At 35.0% G+C, this 20866-nt stretch overlaps 1 protein-coding gene across 37 annotated transcripts in view; it reads right to left on the bottom strand.

The window, feature by feature from the left end:
• The window catches only part of Abi3bp (ABI family member 3 binding protein), a 283774-nt gene that overhangs the window by 147324 nt on the left and 115584 nt on the right, over positions 1–20866 (bottom strand). For all 37 annotated transcript variants that reach the window (XM_087214414.1, XM_021238886.2, XM_021238873.2 and 34 more), the window contains exons 5-6: positions 7826–8007; positions 7233–7288 (exon numbers count right to left, since the gene is read on the bottom strand). In XM_087214414.1, coding sequence (XP_087070540.1) covers positions 7233–7288; positions 7826–8007 — 238 coding nt within the window. The remainder of the gene's footprint in view (positions 1–7232; positions 7289–7825; positions 8008–20866) is intronic.

Consider the following 20866-nt stretch of genomic DNA (forward strand, 5'->3'; position numbering starts at 1 on the left):
CGAAATAAATGGGACACACATGTGTAAATATTGCATTGTCTCTCTGGTGTGATAAACTGAAAGTGTAAATAGGGACCAACATGTGTAATAGATACCGTGAAAGAGGAAGAAATTTTTCAAAAGGAAAGGGAAACTAGGGAGGGGGGAGGAAGAAAGGAAATAAGGGAAAGAAAAAAATGAGAAAAGAATGATGAAATGGAAACACAGCTTTGTAAATAAGGAGAGGAAGAGAGGTTGAAGAGAGAGGAGGGGAATGGGAAAAAATAGGAATCAAGATATATCATTTACAGGTACAAATTCCCTAAGATGAATGTGATCATTATGTGTATCTAAATTATACCAATAAACCTAATAAACTTTTAAAAAGCTGGAATAATTTCTTATCTCTTGAAACATTGCCATCTAAGATCAATCTCAGACTGGCGATCAGCTTAGCCTCAAGGGCTGAGAGGTCCCTGGCTGTCTGGAGCCCTGCTCCGTCCAGGTCACCACGCCCACCCGTGACCAGCAAGATGGTGAGGACCCCTCGGCACACCCACTGGCGACCAGCTTAGCCCCTCAGGAGCCTGCAATGCCCCCCCACCCCCAACTCTGGCCTCCTGGCTGTGCCGCTACCTGGTTCCACATTACAGCGGCACAGGGGGGCATAAAGGCCATTGTCCTGAGCTGCAGAAGTGAACAACAGAGAGAGGGCCCCTCTCAGGCTCCTTGATGAAAACTGAAGCCTACTGGAAAAGTGAAGAGAATCTCTGCAATAAAGGCACACCAGACCACCGTGCTTGGTAAGTGGATGGAATCATCACCTCCCATTGGAACCTGGACTAACTTCAGGGGAAGGGCAGCTGGAACCTGCAGTAGAGCCTTGCAGAGTCCAACCCTGCAGGAGAACAGGGAGCTCAACTTGGTACTTGCAGCCAGAAATCTGCCTGAATCTCATAGGTCTGCAACTGGCTTGCTGAGAGTCATTGACTTAGTGTCTCATAGACTAGTGTGACAGCAAAGATATACTCTGAAGGAGGTCCTTCATTTTTATTTTTTATTTGTTATTTTCAAAATTGTTATTTTTTTTGCTCTTTTAATTTTAATTTTTTTTCTTTTTCTACTCTTTTCAAATTTTAATTTTTCTCTTTTTTCTTTCTTTTCTCTTTTCTTTCTCTTTCTCTCATTCACTCCCTTGCTGTCCCACATTGTTCTTCATCTCACTTTGTGTTCCTGTTCTGGCCCTAATTTGTATTTCTCCTTTATTTTTCTTTTCTTCTCTTTTACCTTCTTTCATCTGTCTCCTCTGGCCTCACTGCTAACCTTCCCCTATCCTTTTATCTACCTCTCCCTCTCTCCCCAACTCCTTTTAAATCCCCATCCCAAAGGGTAAAATTGCTATATTGAAGAGTTTATTCACCATAAACATATGTTGGGTTGGTCTTTGATTTTGATTCAATTCACACAGTTAAAGGTGATAGATTAATAACTACCATAAATTGACATTTTCTAAGAGGTACTTGATGCTATTGTGTTGCTGATTGTATCACTTGAGCTAAGGTGTTGTGATTGATCTAATCAGTTGTCTTTCCCAGTATAATGAAAATGAGATAGCTTTAGAGCTATTAGAGACTCAAAACCTAAAGACCAGCTATATCTGGAAGACACTTCTGAGAAGCAATCATTTCATAAGGGTTCTAACTACAAGCAACAAAGATACTTACAATAAGCAACTTCAAAGTATCAACCCAGAATTAAACCAAGGACAGTACCAAAAACAAAAATGAAAAGACATTTAAGCAAGTCACAAACTCAGACTTCCACCCCACCAAAGGCAAATTCTGGGGGAAATGAGGTGGAAATGTCTGATAATCAACCACCTGGACATCTTGAACTGATAGCACAGGAAGTAACACAACAGAAGAATGAGGCTCTAGAAAATTTCAAAGCAGAAATAATCTCCCAGATAACTATAGAGATAGTGAGTGGAGTGAAAGACATGATTAGAGGCTCTAGAACAGAAAAAGATTAAAAAAAAGAGATGAGCTCAGAAACATGCTGGAAGCCATGAATGCCCAGCATAAGAAAGAAACGGAAACCATGATCTCCCAACATAAGAAAGAAATGGAATCCATGAAACAGATTCAAACGGATATCCAGGAGATTAAAAACTCCATGAAAGTATTCACAGCAGATTAAGGGAATCTGAAGATAGAATATCAGATATAGAAGACAGGATTGTGGTTAATGACCATGAAAACAGAGATTTCTTAAAAATACTAAGGGACCACGAGAAATTAATCCAGTAGCTGCTGGATGATCCAAAGAAGAATAACATAAGACTGATAGGAGTCTACAAAAACACAGGAGAAAGTACAATTGACATAAGATCAATCTCAGAGAAGACATGGGTGAATATTTGAACACAGACTTTCTTTGGACTGAGATATACCTCTAAAGTATCAAACCAATTATCATAATCAATGTTGTTCAGGCACATATGATGCTCATGTAAGATGCAAAGCTGATCTTACATGGATCTTTTCCAACTTTTCTATGTCCCAGAGCTAACCAACAGCATAGATGCAGTTCATGAAACATTTTTCTGCTGTTCAAAAGATAATTGTAAAGAAAATTTTACAGAGAAGCCTTAAAATATCTTACCAATGAATCAGAGTTTTCCTTTAGAAATAACCAAGAGTTTTAAAGTACAGCTCATCAGAACTGGCTGGAGTTGGGGGTGCTGCACTTCACCACTTGAAGGAATAAAATGTCTGGGTCTGTGTCATAGATGCAGGAAATTTTTCCCTAGCCCTTCCTATCATGGCTGCTTATGAGGAAAAAGAAATTAAATTTCCTCAGAGCAAAGTGTCAGCAATCTTTCCTGATCTTGCTGAGTAACTCACCCTAAAAAATTATTTTGCCAAAAGAAATAAAAATTACTGGGATATGATAGCTGAAAAGAAGGAGTGAAAGAAATTACATCATGGAATCACATGAACGACTGAACACAACAGCCAAGAAAGCAGGCGATAAGACATGCTTCCTAGGAAACCATTCACAACAAATAATGAGAATTGTTCTAGAAGAGGGTGAAAATGCAATTCTACTTCCTCTTCCACCGTGAACTACAGCAGATTTATCTTTCATACACTATACTGATGGGATTGAAGAGAGACAAATCAAAGATACCTTAGAAAGTGACACAATTTAATGCATTGTATTAAGCCAGTCAGTTATTCAGAAGAAATATGCTGCACAAGAAAGAAAGAATCTAAGTACCACATAAAAAAATTAAATCTACATAATTTAATCATAGTAAAATCAAGCCACTTATAAAAGTAAAAAAGACTGAATATATTTACAGTATCTGCCCTCTAGAGATGAGGGGGTTTTCAATATAATGCAACTGAAGATATGACAAGGAAAAAGTCTAATAATATTAGCAGATTTCAAGATTTATCTTCTTCACAAATTACTGTAAGCAAAATTAAATAACAAATGTGAGAAAAAAATCATTTAATCTGTAGTCTTTAAACTACTCAATAAAAAATCCATGAAATGCCTAAAAAACAGAAAACTGCAATTAAAGCATATAAAGTGGAAAATAAAAGTGGCTAATAAAGTGAAGAAACTATTGCTCTATCAACATCAGATAAACAGAAATTAAAATAACCATTTTAAGCTATTACATTAGTCAAAACTCTAATGATGAAAATACATAACGTTGCTGACAAGAGTGTAAATTTCAAAATCTTCCTGGAAAGAAATTTGACCATACATATTAGGAAGACAAAAATATTAAAAATAGAAATTATTAATAAATAATTTGAAGTGTTTTAAGGAAACAATCAGAAATGTGAACAAAAATTTTAATGTTCATTATAATATTACCTAAGCAAAGAAACAAGCTAGCCATGGTGGTACATGCCTGAAACCCCAGCACTCAGGGGGTCCGAAGCAGGAGGATTACAAGTTTGAGTACACCTTGGACACCCAGCCTGGCCACCTTGTCTCAAACAATTAAACAATTAGAAATAAATGCCTACAAAGTGGAAACTAAGTAAATGGCAATGTATTTAGTTATGTAATACACATCAATTTAAACAATTTTTATGAAGAGTATTTAATAACATGAAACAAGCTTATGCCATATTTTGACTAAGTGAAAACATAAAATTGACATATTTAGTATGCTTTTAATTTTGTAATGCAAACATACTGTTTTAGTGAGCTTTCTAGTTCTTTGACAAAGCAACTGAAAGGAGAGGCTTATTTTGGCTCACTGTTTCAAAGGTTTCAGTCTACAGTTGACCAGCTCCATTGCTTTTGGGCCTGTTTTGAGGCAGAAATATTATAGCAGAAGGGTGTGGCAGAGGAAATCTGCTACCTTGGCAGCCAGAAAGCAGAGAAAGAGAGAAGGCTAGGGACTGGATATAGTTCCCAAATTCACACTCCCATGATCCATTCCCTTCAACTGTTTCCATCACCTCCAGTAATGCTGTCAAATTATGATCTCATCAATGGACTAATCCACTTAATAAAGTCGGAGCTTTCAATTTTACCACTTCCCCAAAAGCACAACAGTTGCCAATCAAGCTTTTAGTTCTTGAGTTTGGGGAGACATTTCAAATCCAACCCATAACACATGCTTAGAAAGCAAAAAAATAAAATGTTCTGAAATTTTAGATCCACAGATAAATGCAATGGAATAGAGTGCCCAGAAATAAGCCCATGCAATTATAGTTAACTGTTTAAAAAAAGCCATAAATTGGAGAAAGGCCGGCCTCTTCAATAAATGTGACTGGGAGAAGCTGGATATACACATGCATAAAATTGAAGTTTGACTCCCATCTCTTATCTTGTACAAAAATCAACTCAAAATGGATGAAAAACCTGAAACTGAAAATACTAGAAGAAAATATGTAAGAAACACTTAAAGACATTGGTACACTCAACCATTTTCTGGATACCCCAAAGCACTACATATGAAAATAATAATAGACAAAAGGGATTATACCAAATTAGGAAGCTTCTATACAGCAAAGGTAACAACAGAGTAAAGAGACAACTGATAATGGGAAACATTTGTGCAAAGTATTCATCAGACTAAGGATTAGCATCTAGAATATAAAAGGAACTTTAAAAACTGAATAATAAGAAACAATAACCTAATATTTAAAATGGGAAACTTTACAAATAGTTTTCAAAAGTAGAAATTCAAATGGCCAATAAATTTAAGTAAAAATTCTTGACTTCACTGGCTGTTAAAGGAAGTGTAAAACAAAAGTACAATACAATATAATCTCACTACAGTTAAAATGGATGGACCCAGAGGACATTATGTTAAGTGAAATAAATCACACACAAAAGACAAATACTGTATAGTTTTCTCACATATGGATGTTTAAAATAACTAGGTCTGTGTGTATAATGTAATTATTAGAGGCTAGGAAGGCAGGGGAGAGGGACAGAGAGAGGTTGTATAAAGCCTACCAAATACAGTTGGAAGTAACTCTAGAATTCCATAGCACAGGGGGAGTTGCGTATAGTTCATAATAATGTACTATATATTTTATTAGTATAAGACCAAAGCTCAAAAACTCCAAACCCTAAGTAATGATAAGGAGATGCAAATGTTAATTGTCCTGATGTGATCAGTACATATTTTATACTTGTATTGAGATGCTGTATTGTATCTCATAAATTTGCGTAATTGTTGGGAGTTAATCAAATTTTTAAAGAATTTAAAGAGTTGAAAATGCTAACTACCCTGATTTGATTAGAACACATTGTAACATATATGAAATTATCACAGTGAACCTCATGTTTGTACCATTAAATTAATTATTAATTTTTAAAAACTAAAAAGGTTTTAACAATCTGTTATAGATTATTTTATACTAGTTTTTACATATTTATTATATGTAGTCTTGCTAATGCTTTCTTTCCCATTTTTACATTCTAAACTTTAAATATTAGATATTCAGGAAAACAGTAGCACCTAAAAAAAAATGGAAAAATACCCATGCCTGAGAATTTAGCTGAAATTTCCTTTCTTGTACTAAAATTTTAAATTCATCAAAATAGTTTCCTGACAATCATAATAATCTAATACCTATAATTATTATTTAATAATAATTTTACAATGAACACATTGTTTTGCCAATTAAAACCATAGCCTTACAAACAATTTACTCTATCAGAATCAATTCTCAATCACTTCTACTTTATTAAGACAATTTTCTTCATTGAAGAGAATCTTTCTGTGGTGGGGATATAGCCAAGGACATTTAGGATGTTCCAGGCCCTAGGTTCAATCCCCAGCACAACCAAAATACCAAAAAACCCCACAAAAAAACTCCTACTCCTTTAAAAAAATATATATGGTAACATTTTTTTCAGATGGGCTACATGATAAATAGGGTTATTATGTGAATTATTTAATTAGTTATAAAAAGATAACTATCTATACTCATCATGCACACACTGAAGTGAACAAACTTGTACCCAGGAAGACTCTTTGCATGTTCTCTTGACTGTAGGATATTTCCTAGGTTGGATCTTTCCAATATATAGGAACAAAAGCCAGCACCAATTTCTCCTCTTCTAATAAAAGTGCTTCTCTACCTGTTTAGTTATATAATACATTTTACTTTATTACTGAATATGTGATTTGAAATACAAACATTTCACTGATGAAAACTATTTGCTTAAGCAAGACAGAATAGAGTGTCTAAATGGGAAGGGAGAGGAAGGAATGTCTGACTCATAAAACACAAAAACATCTATGGAATTGAATAGAGGCTGAACATCTTTCAAAACCAACCCCAATCATTTTGAAAATGTTGGTTCTTTTAAGTAGGAAGTGATGGAAAATAGGAAAGATTTGAACTTTAGCAGTGTACCTAGAACATGTCCACATCAATTTGCCCCTGAATTGTTATATTAAAAAATATTCCACAGGACAAAAGAAGCATCACTTAAAAATACCCAGAATATTCAAATACAAGAATAACTATATTGAATATCAGAAATTTAGAGTTTTAAATAAATTAAAGGTGATTTGAAATCATAATTCAACCTGTTTTCAAAAAATAATTTCTAAATCACTAAGTACTTTATCCAACACTTCACTGCTAGTCAATTAATACAGTTTCAGTACTTCTTAATGGTAGTATTTCATATTTCACTAGAAATAGAATGAAAATATAATTTTAAAAATGCATCCTTGAAAATAAACTGGTACATACCACTGTGTGGACTTGGTCATACGTACTTTGGATTTTCCCATTTACTTTGTTTTTACCTGTCAAAACAACAAAAAGTGTCATTATTTCTTTCTTAATGCTCCTAACTCAATTCTAGCCAATTACTGTAGTGAAGACTATACCTCATGCTATCTCTAATCTTGGCATGTTATTTCAGTTACTATGCTTTCAAATATTGATTTCAATGAAGTCTGAGTGAAAGGTAACTAGAAGAAAGTCCCTTACTGACTTTTTATGCCCACTTCTGCTGGTCTACCTTTCCATTCTGAACATTACTACATACACTTTAGGCTTTTTTGGATCAGTTGTACTCATAGGTCAAAGTTTTATTTTAAACCCTACAATTGCCACTGACATCATTAGAAACGTCAAATATTAGTTTATCACTTATTTAAAATTATCTAAAAATTCTAAAATAATAATAAATTCTATTCTTTTTATATTTCCTTAAATACTACAACGTAGAAACTAACTCACTTCACATTACACAACTAATAAAATAGTTAAACTTTAGATGGTTAGAAAAAAGACAAAATCATAAAAGCTTATTGAAACAAACAGTTCCAGATACTTACTTCCAATAATAGTCTTGTGATTGAAAATCTTACTCCAAATTCCACCTTCTACATTGTCTTTCACTCCAAATTCATAAACTGTGTTGGGCTTTAGATTTTCTACAATTGTTTCAGTGGCTGGACAGAGTTGAAAAATCCATTTCTTTTCTTTATCCTTTTCTCTATAGCGAATTGTGTAAAATCTGTTGAATAATCAAAATATAATGCTTTACAATCACAGGGAGATTTATAACATACTTTCAAATTTTTTCAATTCAATCTATCTATCTATTCAATCTATCTTTTTCAATTCAATCTAGAATTCAATCTAGTCAGAAGACTAAATTTCATATTGGACTATTCAGAGTTTTTGTAATCTGCATAGAACATGAAAAATAGCTCAATATGTGCATAAGATTTTAATTTCAAATTGTAAGCTGGGGGAGCATGCAGCAGCACAGTTACTTACAGTCTGACAGAATTCCACAGTTCTCAGTTCATTATTTGCTAGTTGACAAAAGTCGAAGTTTAGAGCACAGAGGAGCAGAGCTGTCCACAGCACAGAGGAGGTGAACTTTCCGGTGCACTATACCAAGCCCCACCCCAGTGCAGAGGAGCAGAGCTGCCCCTAGCACAGAGGGGGTGAACCTTCCGGGCTGCCATACCACCACTCCCAGCACCTAGGAGGTGAGCTGCACAGGCACCACCAGCACACATCCCTCCCTCCGACCCCCATTGAAATGAGAGGACATATGAGATGTAAAGAAGTCTCAAAAGCAGACTTTCACATCACCTAAAGCAACCCCAAAGGGAAATGAGATGGAACAATCTGATACTCAACCACCTGGACTCCCTGAACTGGCAACAAAAGAGGATCTGGGAAAAATGAAATCAGAAATAATTTCTCACGTAAAAGCAGAGATTGTGCCCATACTGCAAGACATGATCAATAAATTGAGAGAAGACACAGATTAAAAAAACAGAGGAGCTGAGGAACATGATGGAATCCCAACATAGGAAACAAATGCAATCCATAAAACAGATGCAAACAGATATCTAGCAAATTAAAAACTCCATTGAAAGTCTACGCAGCAGAATGAGCCAATGTGAGGACACAATTTCAGATATAAAAGATAAGATTGCAATTAGTGAACAAGAAAAGAAAAATTTCTTTAAAATAGTAAGGGACCATAAGAAATCAATCCAGCAGCTGCTAGACAATGCAAAGAAGAATAACATAAGAATGATCAGAGTCAATGAAGAAACAGGAGAGAATGCACATGAAATTAAAAAAACTGTTCACAGAAGTGATGGCAGAAAACTTCCCAAGCAGGGGAAAAGAACTTGACATACAGATAAGTGAGGCATGTAGGATTCCAACTGGCCTTGATCAAAACAAATTCTGCACACAGGCATATAATAGTTAAGACTCCAGAAACCCAACAGAAGAACAAAGTTCTACATGCAGTTAGAGAAAAGAAACAAATCACATACAAAGGAAAACCCAGCAGAATCACAGCAAACTTCTCAATGGAAACCCTCAAGGCAAGAAGAGCTTGGAGTGATGTATTTCAAGCCCTAAAGGAAAACAACCTCCAACCTCCTAGACTGATGTACCCTGCAAGACTATCTTTCAAAATCGATGGAGAAATAAGATACTTTCATGACAAAAAGCACCTTAGGAACTTCAGGAATACCAAACCAGCACTCCAAAATATTTTAAACAATATCCTAGGAAAAGACCACAAGGATCACAACCCCAGGAAGCCCAGCAGAATGAATCCACTAGGTACGACAAAAAATTAAACTCAAAGGGTGAGAATCCAAAAAAAGAAAAAGACATGACAATGATAGGTCAGAACTTATCAGTTATGACAATCAATATTAATGGTCTCAATTCAACAAACAAAAGAAACAGGCTGGCAGAAGCAAGATCCAACAATATGCTGCATACAAGAAACACACTTAATTTAAAAACAAACTCATAGACTGAAAGTTAAAGGGTGGAAAACAATACTCCATGTGAGGGGAACCAGAAAAAAAGCACAAGTAGCTATTCTCTTTGCAGATCAAGTGGATTTCAAAGCAACATTGATTAAGAGAGGTAAAGAAGGACACTACATCATTGTAAAGGGAATAATCCAAGAGGAAGAGATGACAATCATAAACATATATTCACCAGAAACAAGTGTCCCCAATTATATAAAACAAATATTAACAGACATGAAAAATCAAATAAGCGTTAATATAACAGCAGTAGGGGACCTCAATAAACCACTGTAACAAATAGATAGATCAACTAGACAAAAAACAAGCGACAAAATACTAGAACTCAATGAAACTCTTGAACAAATGAACTTAACAGATGTTTACAGAATGTTCCACAACCACAAAATCAGAATACACATTCTTTTCAGCTGCACACGGGTTTTTCTCCAAAACAGACCACATACTTGTGCATAGAATGTTTCAGTAAGTGCAAAGGAATTGAAGTTATCCCCTGTATATTATCAGACCATAGTGCAATGAAATTGGAGATCCATAACAAAAGAAATTCAAAAAATTTCATAAACATGTGGAAATGGAACAACACACTTCTGAATAAACAATCGGTCACAGAGGAAATTAAAGAAGAAATTAGACAGTTCCTTCAATTAAATGACAATGACAATACAACATATTGGAATCTATGGGACACAACGAAAGCAGTCTTATGAGGAAAATTCATAGCACTGAATACACATATAAGAAAAGCAGAACGACCCCAATTAAACAACCTGATGCTGAACCTCAAGCTTCTAGAAAAATAAAAGCAGTATAAACCCAAAGCTCACACAAGGGAGGAAATTATAAAGATCAGAGGAGAAATCAATGCAATGGAGACTAAGAGAACGATACAAAAAATCAATGAAGCCAAGAGTGGATTCTTCGAAAGAATAAACAAAATTGACAAACCTCTAGCCAACCTCATCAGAAAAAGGAAAGAAAAGGCCCAAATCCACACAATTAGGAATGAAAAGAGTGAAATTACAACAGGTCCAGTAGAAATCCAGAGGATCATCAATGCTTACTTCCAGAACCTATATGCCAATAAGATGGACAACACAGAAGAAATGGACAGATTCCTAGACACGTATGAATTAGCAAAGATGAATGAAGAAGACCTAAAAGTTCTAAATGACCCAATATCAACCAATGAAATTATAAATGTAATTAAAAACTGACCAACTAAGAAAAGCCCAGGTCCTAATGGCCTCACTGCTCAATTCTACAAGACATTTAGAGAGGAACTACTGCCACTACTGTTTAAACTCTTCAATGAAATTGAAAGGGAAGCAATATTCCCAAATTCATTCCTGGAAGCAAGCATCACCTTGATCCCCAAAGCAGATAAAGACCCAACCAAAAAATAGAACTATAGGCCAATCTCACTAATGAACATAGATGGAAAAATCCTTAATAAGATACTGGCAAATAGAATGCAGAAGATCATCAAGAAGATCATACACCCTGACCAAGTGAGATTGATCCCAGGGATGCAGGGATCGTTCAACATATACACATCAATAAATGTAATACACTATATTAATAGAACCAAGGACAAAAACCTTATGATCATCTAAATAGATGCAGAAAAAGCATTTGACAAAAATCCAACACTCATTTATGATAAAAATCCTTCAAAAAATTGGAATAGATGGTCTCTACCTCAATCTGTAGAAAGCCATCTATGGAAAACCAACAGACAATATCATACTAAATGGTCAAAAACTGAAATCCTTCACACTAAAATCAGGAACAAGACAAGGATGTCTACTATCACCACTCCTGTTCAATACAGTCTTGGAAACATTAGCCACAGCAATTAGACAAGAGAAAGAAATAAAGGGAATAAAGATAGGAAACAAAGAAATCAAATTGTCATTATTTGCAGATGACATGATACTCTATATAGAAGACCCCAAGAACTCCTCCAAATGTCTTCTAGACTTAATAAGTAAATTCAGTAAAGCAGCTGGATACAAGGTCAGCACACAAAAATCAATAGTTTTCCTCTACATGAATAACAGATTCACTGAGAGAGAAATAGGGCAAACAATTCTTTTCACGGTAGCATCCAAAAAACTGAAGTACCTAGGAATCAACCTAACAGAAGAAATCAAAGACCTCCTCTTTGAAAAGAGATTGAAGACAATATGAGAAAATGGAAAGACATCCCTTGCTCCTAGGTAGGAATAATCAACATAGTGAAAATGGTCATAATTCCAAGTCTTCTATATAGATTTAATGCAATCCCAGTTGAAATCTCAGCAACATACTTCATGGACCTTTAAAAAACAGTCCAAAAATTCGTTTGGAATAAGAAGAGATCTAGAATACTAAAAGCAATTCTAGGCAAAAGAGACATGATGGGTTTCACACCCCCCAACTTGAAACTATACTACAAAGCCACTGTGATAAAAACAGCATGGTACTGGCAAAGAAACAGACCTGAGGACCAGTGGAACAGATTGGAAGATGCAGAAACAACTCCAGGCACAAATCAGCCACCTCGTCTTGGACAAAGGAGCTAAACACCCTCACTGGAGGAAAGATAGCCTCTTTAATAAATGGTGCTGGGCAAATGTGGTTTCAACCTGCCAAAGATTAAAACTAGACCTATATCTCTCACCACACACTAAACTAAAATCAAAATGGATTAAAGACCTAAATATTAAAACCAGCTGTAACAGAGGTTAGCTAGAACTCTTGAAGACATTTGTGTAGAAAAAGATTTTATGAACAAAGCCTCAGTTGCCCATGAACTAGCACAAAAAATCAACAAGTGGGATGTCTTCTTATTAAAAAGCTTATGTACAGCAAGAGAAACCACCAACAATATGAAGAGACAACCGGCAATATGGGAAAATATTTTCACCTGCTCTTCCTCAGACAAAGGTCTACTATCTAGAATCTATAAAGAACTTAAATACATCAGACCTCCCAAATTTAAAGGCCCAATCCAAAAATGGGCATCTGAAATGAACAGATATTTCTCAGACAAAGAAGAAGAAATGGCAAATAAACACATGAAAAAATGTTCAACATCACTGGTCATTTGAGAGATGCAAATGAAAACAATGCTGAAATTCCATGTCACTCCAGAGATAATGGCTGCCATCATGAATTCAACCAATAGCAAATGCTGGTGGAGCTGTTGGGAAAGAGGAACCCTGCTCCACTGCTGTGGGAGTGTTGACTGGTGCAACCACTGTGGAAATCAGTATGGAGATACCTCAAAGTACTAGGACTGGAAGTCCCATTTGACCTAGCTACTTCCCTGCTGGGTATCTTCCCTAAAGAATTAAAAGAATCATACCACAGTGATATATGTGCACTCATGTTCATAGCAGCACAAATTTGTGATAGCTAAAACTTGGAAGCAGCCCAATTGCCCACCAACTGGAGACTGGATAAAGAAAATGTAGGTTTCTAAAAAAATAAAATGGAGTACTACTCACACCATAAAAAATGAGAAATTAGAGACATTTATAGCTAAATGGTTGCACACTGTGTTGATACTCTTAAGTGAAATAAATAGTACACATGTGTAAATACTGAATAGTTTCTCTAGTGTGAGAAACTGAAAGTGTAAATAAGGACTAAAAGGTATAATAGATAATGTGAAATAAGAAGAAAAGGGGCAAAGGAATGGAAGTGGCTGAGATAGGGGAAAGGAAGGAAGGGAATGGAATTAATATGAGAAAATGAAAAAATGGAAATAACTTCTTTGTAGATAGGGAGGTGTGGAGGGGTTGAAGGAGGACAGGGGAATGGGAAAAAAATAAGAACCAAAAGAGATTATGTAAAGGTGCAAATATCCAATGATGTATACAATATCCAATGTATATATACAATTATATTGTATACCTAAAGTGTACAAATAAAATTAATTTAAAAAATCAAAGTTTAATAACCATAAATGATTTGTTTCCAAGGATGCATAGAGCAAAACACGGGTATCACTTTATAAATAGTTAATGACATAGTTTTATAATTTTTATGAGCTTAAGTCTTTTTATTCCTGGAAAGTGCATTAAAGTAAGTAATATTGTTCAATTTTGTAAAAGATGAGCCTGAAACTCTAAGATGTGTCCAGGATTACATGTTAAGTGTGTAATATACTTATTAAACAAACGTATGAAGACCAATAAATAACCAAGCTAAGTACAATGAGAAAACTTAAAATACAAATTGGAGATCACTGATGCATACTTGCTTAGGGACTCACAACTCAGAAGTATATATGTCAATGTAAAATAATGTCTATCACTATTTTTGTATCTTTACTACATGCTAGAACTTATACATATTATCCCTTTTTTTCACAAAAACATCTTAAGTCATAGAAATTATAATTCTACTTTATAAATGTAAAAACTAAGCTTCAGAACAATTGCTTAAATTGCCCAACATCACCCAGCTAGTGGCATCTATAACCAGCAGTGGCAGAACCAAAACAAGAAGAAATGCCTCCCTGGCTCTACTTTAAACAGCCTTACTAAGTGGGGCAGATCATGAAAGAGACTTGCATCATACTGTCCATAGTAACAAGAACAAAACAAACTAGCCCAAAATATGTCTATATAGATACTAGATTTTACAAGCAACATATTAAATGAAAATAAAAAGTTACATAATGAAGAATATAATTTAATATCATAAATATAGTAAAACAAAATGTTACCATATTATTATCCTTAGCATTACAAAGTGATAAATATTGCAAGACCATAATATTTATAGTGCTTTGGCTTCAACTAAGAAGGTAGGTACATAGATAGATGGCTTAGAAGGTGATGTCAGCAGATAGTTAAATATTACTTGTTTTTGATTTTTAAATAAATATTTTAAGTAAATAAGTAAAATAATAGCTGCCCCATATGGTAATGGAAATGGGCATTTGATATATTAGTTTAGGTTCTTCCTTATATCTTAAATTTTTTCTCAAAAACTTAGTATGACTCCTCCACTCCCCACCCCATTAAAGTTCAATGGACAAAAATTGAATTTAATTGCTTTTATTTAAATATTTACTCATGCTAAAAAATTTGTTGGGCACCCTCTAAGCACTATTTTGATGTTCTTCAGTTTCTCCAAGCAAAAGTTCTTAATGACACATTTACCTAAAATCTTGGAAACCAAGGGCCAGGACTGAACTTAACTTGAGGACCTCAATGAAAAATAAAAATGTGGACCCCTTGTTTACAAATTATTAAGAATTTTAAGACAGCAACAGCAAGATATTAAGCCAAACTATGGCCCTTCCAAGTAGAGGGAGCTTGAGCATGGTTTGCATGCCCATAGGAATCAGCAGAGGGTTCTAATTTAACAAGTACAGAGACAGGAAATGTATATATTTTTATCGGTACATGCTTGCAGTATGTAATGATTACTTTCATCGTGAGGAGTTGGCACATGTACGTAATACATATTAATTCATATTACCTCCCCTTACCCTCTCTCTCTCTCTCTCCAGCTTTTTTGTTCTCCACTCTCTTCAGATTTTTTGTTCGCTTTCCTATTTGCAAAAGATCTCTCCCCCCTCTCTTTCCTCTTACCTATCTTATTTTGCTCTTTGTTTATTCAGTCTACTTTTATACTAGTTCCACAACACTGAAATGCTTGCAATCATTTATTAACTTGCTTCTTTCCAGTAAAAGCTGCTCTCAGAGCTCTAGTCCCCAGTTTTAAGTTAGCAGAAGGCGGAATGAGTAAAGCAGGTGTTCCAGCCCAAACACTAACTGCTTCTGGTAAGCAAGTGTTACAAATACAAATCCTTTGTGTCTTGTAAATCAAAATATCAACAATGATTTATGAAATGCATTTCTTGACAACTACACTATATGAAATTTCTGTTGTTTTTTTCCCTGTCCTAATTCTTACAGGACTTAAAGAAGTACTGAGAAACTAAAATCCATCCAAATGGGCTACCACAATTATACATCCTGAGTACAGATACATTTGTGAGGACTTAATTCCTTGTATTATCCAGGGTCCAATTGCTAACAGAACTACCAAAGAGCCTTTCTAATCAACTTCATTTCATATCATCTTCCCATAAATAAAATGGGATAGAAATGTTCTGTGCTCATTAAAAATCCTAAACTTAACCACATGTTTAAAAAATACAGTCCACAAATTTCTTCTACTTTACTCATAAGGCATCAAAAATACCCTCTTTTGTATTAACTTTGGCAGATACATGGGTGGTCAGCCCTTCTCCTTTGCTTCAGTCATGGTTACCCTTGCCAACATTGTCTAAGTAGATCATTGCATAAGGTAGGAAAGTTTTAAATTTTAAAGGAAAGAGCAAATAAGACCATTTAGTTATACTGAAAGTAGTGAAGTGAAACAAAATACAGGCCTATGATAATAATCTGTGCTTTATAGCCAAGTGTACAGTGTTTGCTTCATAAATATGTATGGAATGAACAGAATGGATGTTTAGTTTCTCATTGAGTCATTTTTAAATTAAAATATAATTTATCTAAATGGCCAATATTTAGATCATCTAAAAATATTAATTTAATTCTAGGTCTATAATTATATTTTGCAATATATCATTTCATAAAGCTTTACTTACCAAAATGCAGTTTCTATGGAACCAACACAAGCTGAAGCAAAATACAATACATTTCTATGTATTTATTTATGTATATCTTTATTTATAATTGTATTTATGTTGGAAGAGGCTGAAAAGTATCCATGGTCTGATAATCAGTCAAAGAACCAAGGTATGTGCTGTTTTCCACTTCTAATCTTGTACTTTTTGGCCTGCATTAGACTCTTTTTCTACTCTGGTGCTTTGCAAAAAGAGATGAAAAACATAAAATGAAGGAAAGCACAGTAAAGAGTGTAACATTTGCCACTGTTTAAGGGTTTTTATTTATTTTTATTTTATTGTGTATAAACTATAACATATAGTCATTCTACTTTTCTGAGGATATTCAGAATCAAAAATGTTGGTTGCACCGTTTTTCAATGGGTGATTAAATTTGGGCTCAATTGCACAGAGAGGAAACAAATCAACTAAAATTACAGACAGTAGCCAGTGACTGACATCAAATCAGACCTCTGGAAAACCTAATTCCAGTGATATGGCTGTTAAGAACAGAGTAACTCATATTGTTATTAAGGAGTGGGAAGCTGTTGAAGGTAGTGTTTGGTTCAACTGACATTATTGATTGCTTGGACCTCCAGAAGACTTTCAATGCTGACAATTATTATAGAGTTAATGAACCCATACCTCCTCAAAATGTAGTAGAAAAGCAGGTAGTATGCTGTCTTGGATATTAGTCAATTGTAAACAAGTAGAACAAACTGAGGGGAATCTTTTCCCTTTTATGAGTCAATTTTGTCAGAGGGGATTTTGGACACTAGGCAATCTTTGAGATCTTGTCTGTTTATAGAAATTTATTGTAGAATCACTTCTGACATTTTTTTTCTAATAAAATACCTGAGACAGAGATAGAAATCCTGTAAACGGAATTAATGTTATAACCGCCAGTAAATTACACCAAAGGGTAAATTTAGTCCTTATACAAACTACCCTAGCTAACTGTACGACATTAGTTATCTTTTGGTCTTTCTATAATTTTCTTCAGTAATACTTGTATTTCAATAGGATTAACGATTGCATTTCTTAAAACATCCACCCCCACATATTTTTTACTGTCCTCGCTCACATCAAAGATCACTTCCTCACACCGCTTTGTCAAATGTTGCTTTACTGAGATTGTAACCAGTGATATAAATTCTGCCCCATCCCCTTCTTTTCAAGGTGTCTTTGTTACTTTTCATTCTCCTTGCCCCTCTCTAATTTCAGGGGAAGAAGTAAATCTCCTCTTCTTACAGACTTCTTGGTCACATATTCCATTTTCTTATTCCATCAGCTCTCCAACCCTTTTCTTAAGACTTGTCCCCAAATTTAAAAGCATTTTTCATTCTACCTAAACAAAAATACTCTTCTCTTCACTATATTTCTATATTTTCTTAAGAAAAATCTACTTTCTTACCACCTAAAATGCCCGAATCTTGTTATAATCTGGTGTCTTTAAACTCTTTATCATAGTAAAATACCCATGAATTTTACAACTACCTTAAAATCTACTCTTCTTTACTAATTCTGTTCCTTTTATGACCTCATTCCATTTCTGTGGACTGGGGATTACTTCTCCCTTCATGTCTAATTAGTGACAAGATGACAGGTGTGGATATCTTTTCCTACAGTATTTTATGATTTTCCCTTTGCACTAAAGTTATGGTTTATTTCTATATGTCCCCTTAAAGCCTCTGCACTAATAGGTGGGGCTTTGGGGAGGTGATTGGATCATGGGGGTATGATACTCATTGGTAGACTAATTGTAGTTTAAATGTATGTTGGGAGGTGAAGTCCGGTTGAAGGTGGTGGGTGACCAGAGGCAAGGTGTGTAAGAGTATATCTCCCTCCTTCCTCCCTTGATCCTTGGCTTCCTTCCTGCCATGTTTTTCCTCTGTCATGCCACCCTGACTGGAAGACAATCAACTATGGATTGAAACCTCTACAAACTGTGAGCCAAAATAAACCTCCTTTCCTCCTTACAGTTGTGGATTTTGGATATTGTGTCTCAGCAATGAGATAGTAACACAACTATCTTTTCCCCCACCCCTTTTTGTTTCTAAGTAGTACCTTAGGGGAAATTTATGTCCTTGTTATATTTGCACTTGATTTTCAAACTAATCAACTATTTCCAAGATTTCCTTTCTTCATTTTAATGTCATACGCTGATAGCTGGTTTAAATTCAACAAAACAAAATTCTAGGGCTGTAGATGTAGCTTAGTGGTAGAATGTTTGCTCAGCATTTGTGAGGCCCTGGGTTCAATTCCCAGTACCACCTAAAATTTCCTAGGCATTTTAGTGTTATGTAAAATAATATAAGGAAAATATCAAAAACAATAAGACTAGCACAGTGTCATTTATTGAGTGCTCACTGCATGCCACTATATTAATCCTCTTATATGTGACATGACATGTCACTTAATTTTGACAACCCTATGAGATATTAGTATTGTTACTATTATTTCACAGATGAGAAAAAAACAAACCTTAAATGATTTAAATAAGGCCATGAAGGCCATGGCCATTTAAGATCATGAAGCTAATACAGTTTTTTTCCCCATTGTTTATTGGTACATTTTAGGTATAAAATAGAGTTCCATTCATCATTGGGATCTTGTACCATTACATGAGTGTCTTGGTTCTTATTTTTTCCCCTTCCCCTGCCTTCCCTTCACCCCCTCTACCCTTCCCTATTGGGAAAGACTTTGTTTCCATTTGTTTCCTTTTCTCATATTTTTTCTTTTCCCTTCTTTCCTTTCCCCTACCCCTCCCACTTCCTCTGCTCCTTCAGACCTTTTCTTCCCATTACACAATATCAATTATACATTTTTAAAATTATAATATCAAGATCTATGATACATTATCACAGATTTTACAGAATTTAAAAGGATATAGAAGGATATCACAAAAAATATTATTTGAAATAAATTTGACAACTTCTAAGAAGTACCTTGGAAGACAAATTAATGAAACTAACTCTGGAGGAAATATAAAATTTGAATAGCACCTATTAAAGAAAGTATATTCCTAGCTTGAAAACCTACCTATATGACAACAGCAGGCTCATAAACATTTTAACTGATAAATTATATCAAACATTTAAAGCAGAAAAAAGAAGGAACATGTCTCCCCTCATTTTAGGAACTCAACATTGTGCTAATACTAAAACTGGGTAAAGATAATAGAAGAGAAAAGTATGAACATAGATAGAAATTTGTTTAACGAAACAAACTATTAGAAGTCAGATCTGGCAGTATGTAGAAAGTGGTTTTATCATAGGGATGGCAGTATTGGTTCAGCATTGGAAGATCCATCCCCAAAAGTCATCATTTTAACAGAGGAAAGGCAAAAGCCATATGATCCTGTCAGTAGTTGGAGAAAAAGTATTGGACTAAATTCTACAGCTGTTCATGGTAAAAGCTATCAGGAGACTAGAAGTAGAACAGAACCTTCTCAACAGATCAAAAACATGTACTCCATACTTCCAGCAAAAAAAGCCTGAAACTTATACAGTTTTGAACTTAAATAAGCCTAGCCAACACTTGCATCTTCAATATTCATAGTAGAGATACTCACTGTGGTCTCAGGATAGGAGATATTGTGGAGGAGGTTCAAGGGATGAATGGACTGGCTAGATGATATTTCAGGCCTTTTCTTGACAGTTCATTGCTCATTCATTCATATGTTTTCTGAGACATGCTAATGTATAACATAAGGCTGTGTTCTGTGTGAGATGAAAGATGAGTGGATCTGTGCAGAATTCAAGAATGATTTTATAACATAGGAAGGGAGGCAGACACATATGTGCTTGAGTGAAGAAGGCAGAATGGAAAGCAGAGTGCAGGAGAGCTGAGCCTGGCACTTTCTAACCTAAACTTCAAAATGAATAATCTGCATCTTATATCCCATTCCATTGGGTGATTTTAAATCAAGACATTTTACCAAGGTCCAGAGAAAGAAAAGTAGACCAGAATTATACTTCACTTTAAGATCCAGATATCCTTTGAGGTGGGTTCTTTGACAACTCCATGGGTTATTTTCCTAGACAGAGGAAAGCTGGTGGAGATTCTTCAGCAGGTGAATCAAGTTGAGCAGTGAGGAATAAATACAGATTTATTGGCAGTGGAAGAATTATTAAAAAATGGAGGAATCTCAAAGTGTAGTTGTTATGGTTTGTGTCTGAATGTTCTCCAAAGCCTCATGTGGACATAGGTAGAACTTTTCAAAAGTGGCTGGATCTGGAGTGTGTGATGCTTGGATTAAGAGTGATTACTAAATTAGTCCACTGATTGGTTTGGCATAATTCTGGGTAGGATTAAGGGTGCCCCACCTTGGGCGTGAGTGCCATCCTCCTTAAAAGTGAGTAGCCTTGATAAGATACAAGGGACAGGAAGAGGGTTGCTAGTTGTCCCTTGTCACT

This window comes from Heterocephalus glaber, unplaced genomic scaffold (assembly GCF_053883595.1).
Source record: "Heterocephalus glaber isolate CG9 unplaced genomic scaffold, H.glaber_assembly_v1.0 deba00000122, whole genome shotgun sequence".
Classification (NCBI taxonomy): Eukaryota; Metazoa; Chordata; class Mammalia; order Rodentia; family Bathyergidae; genus Heterocephalus; species Heterocephalus glaber.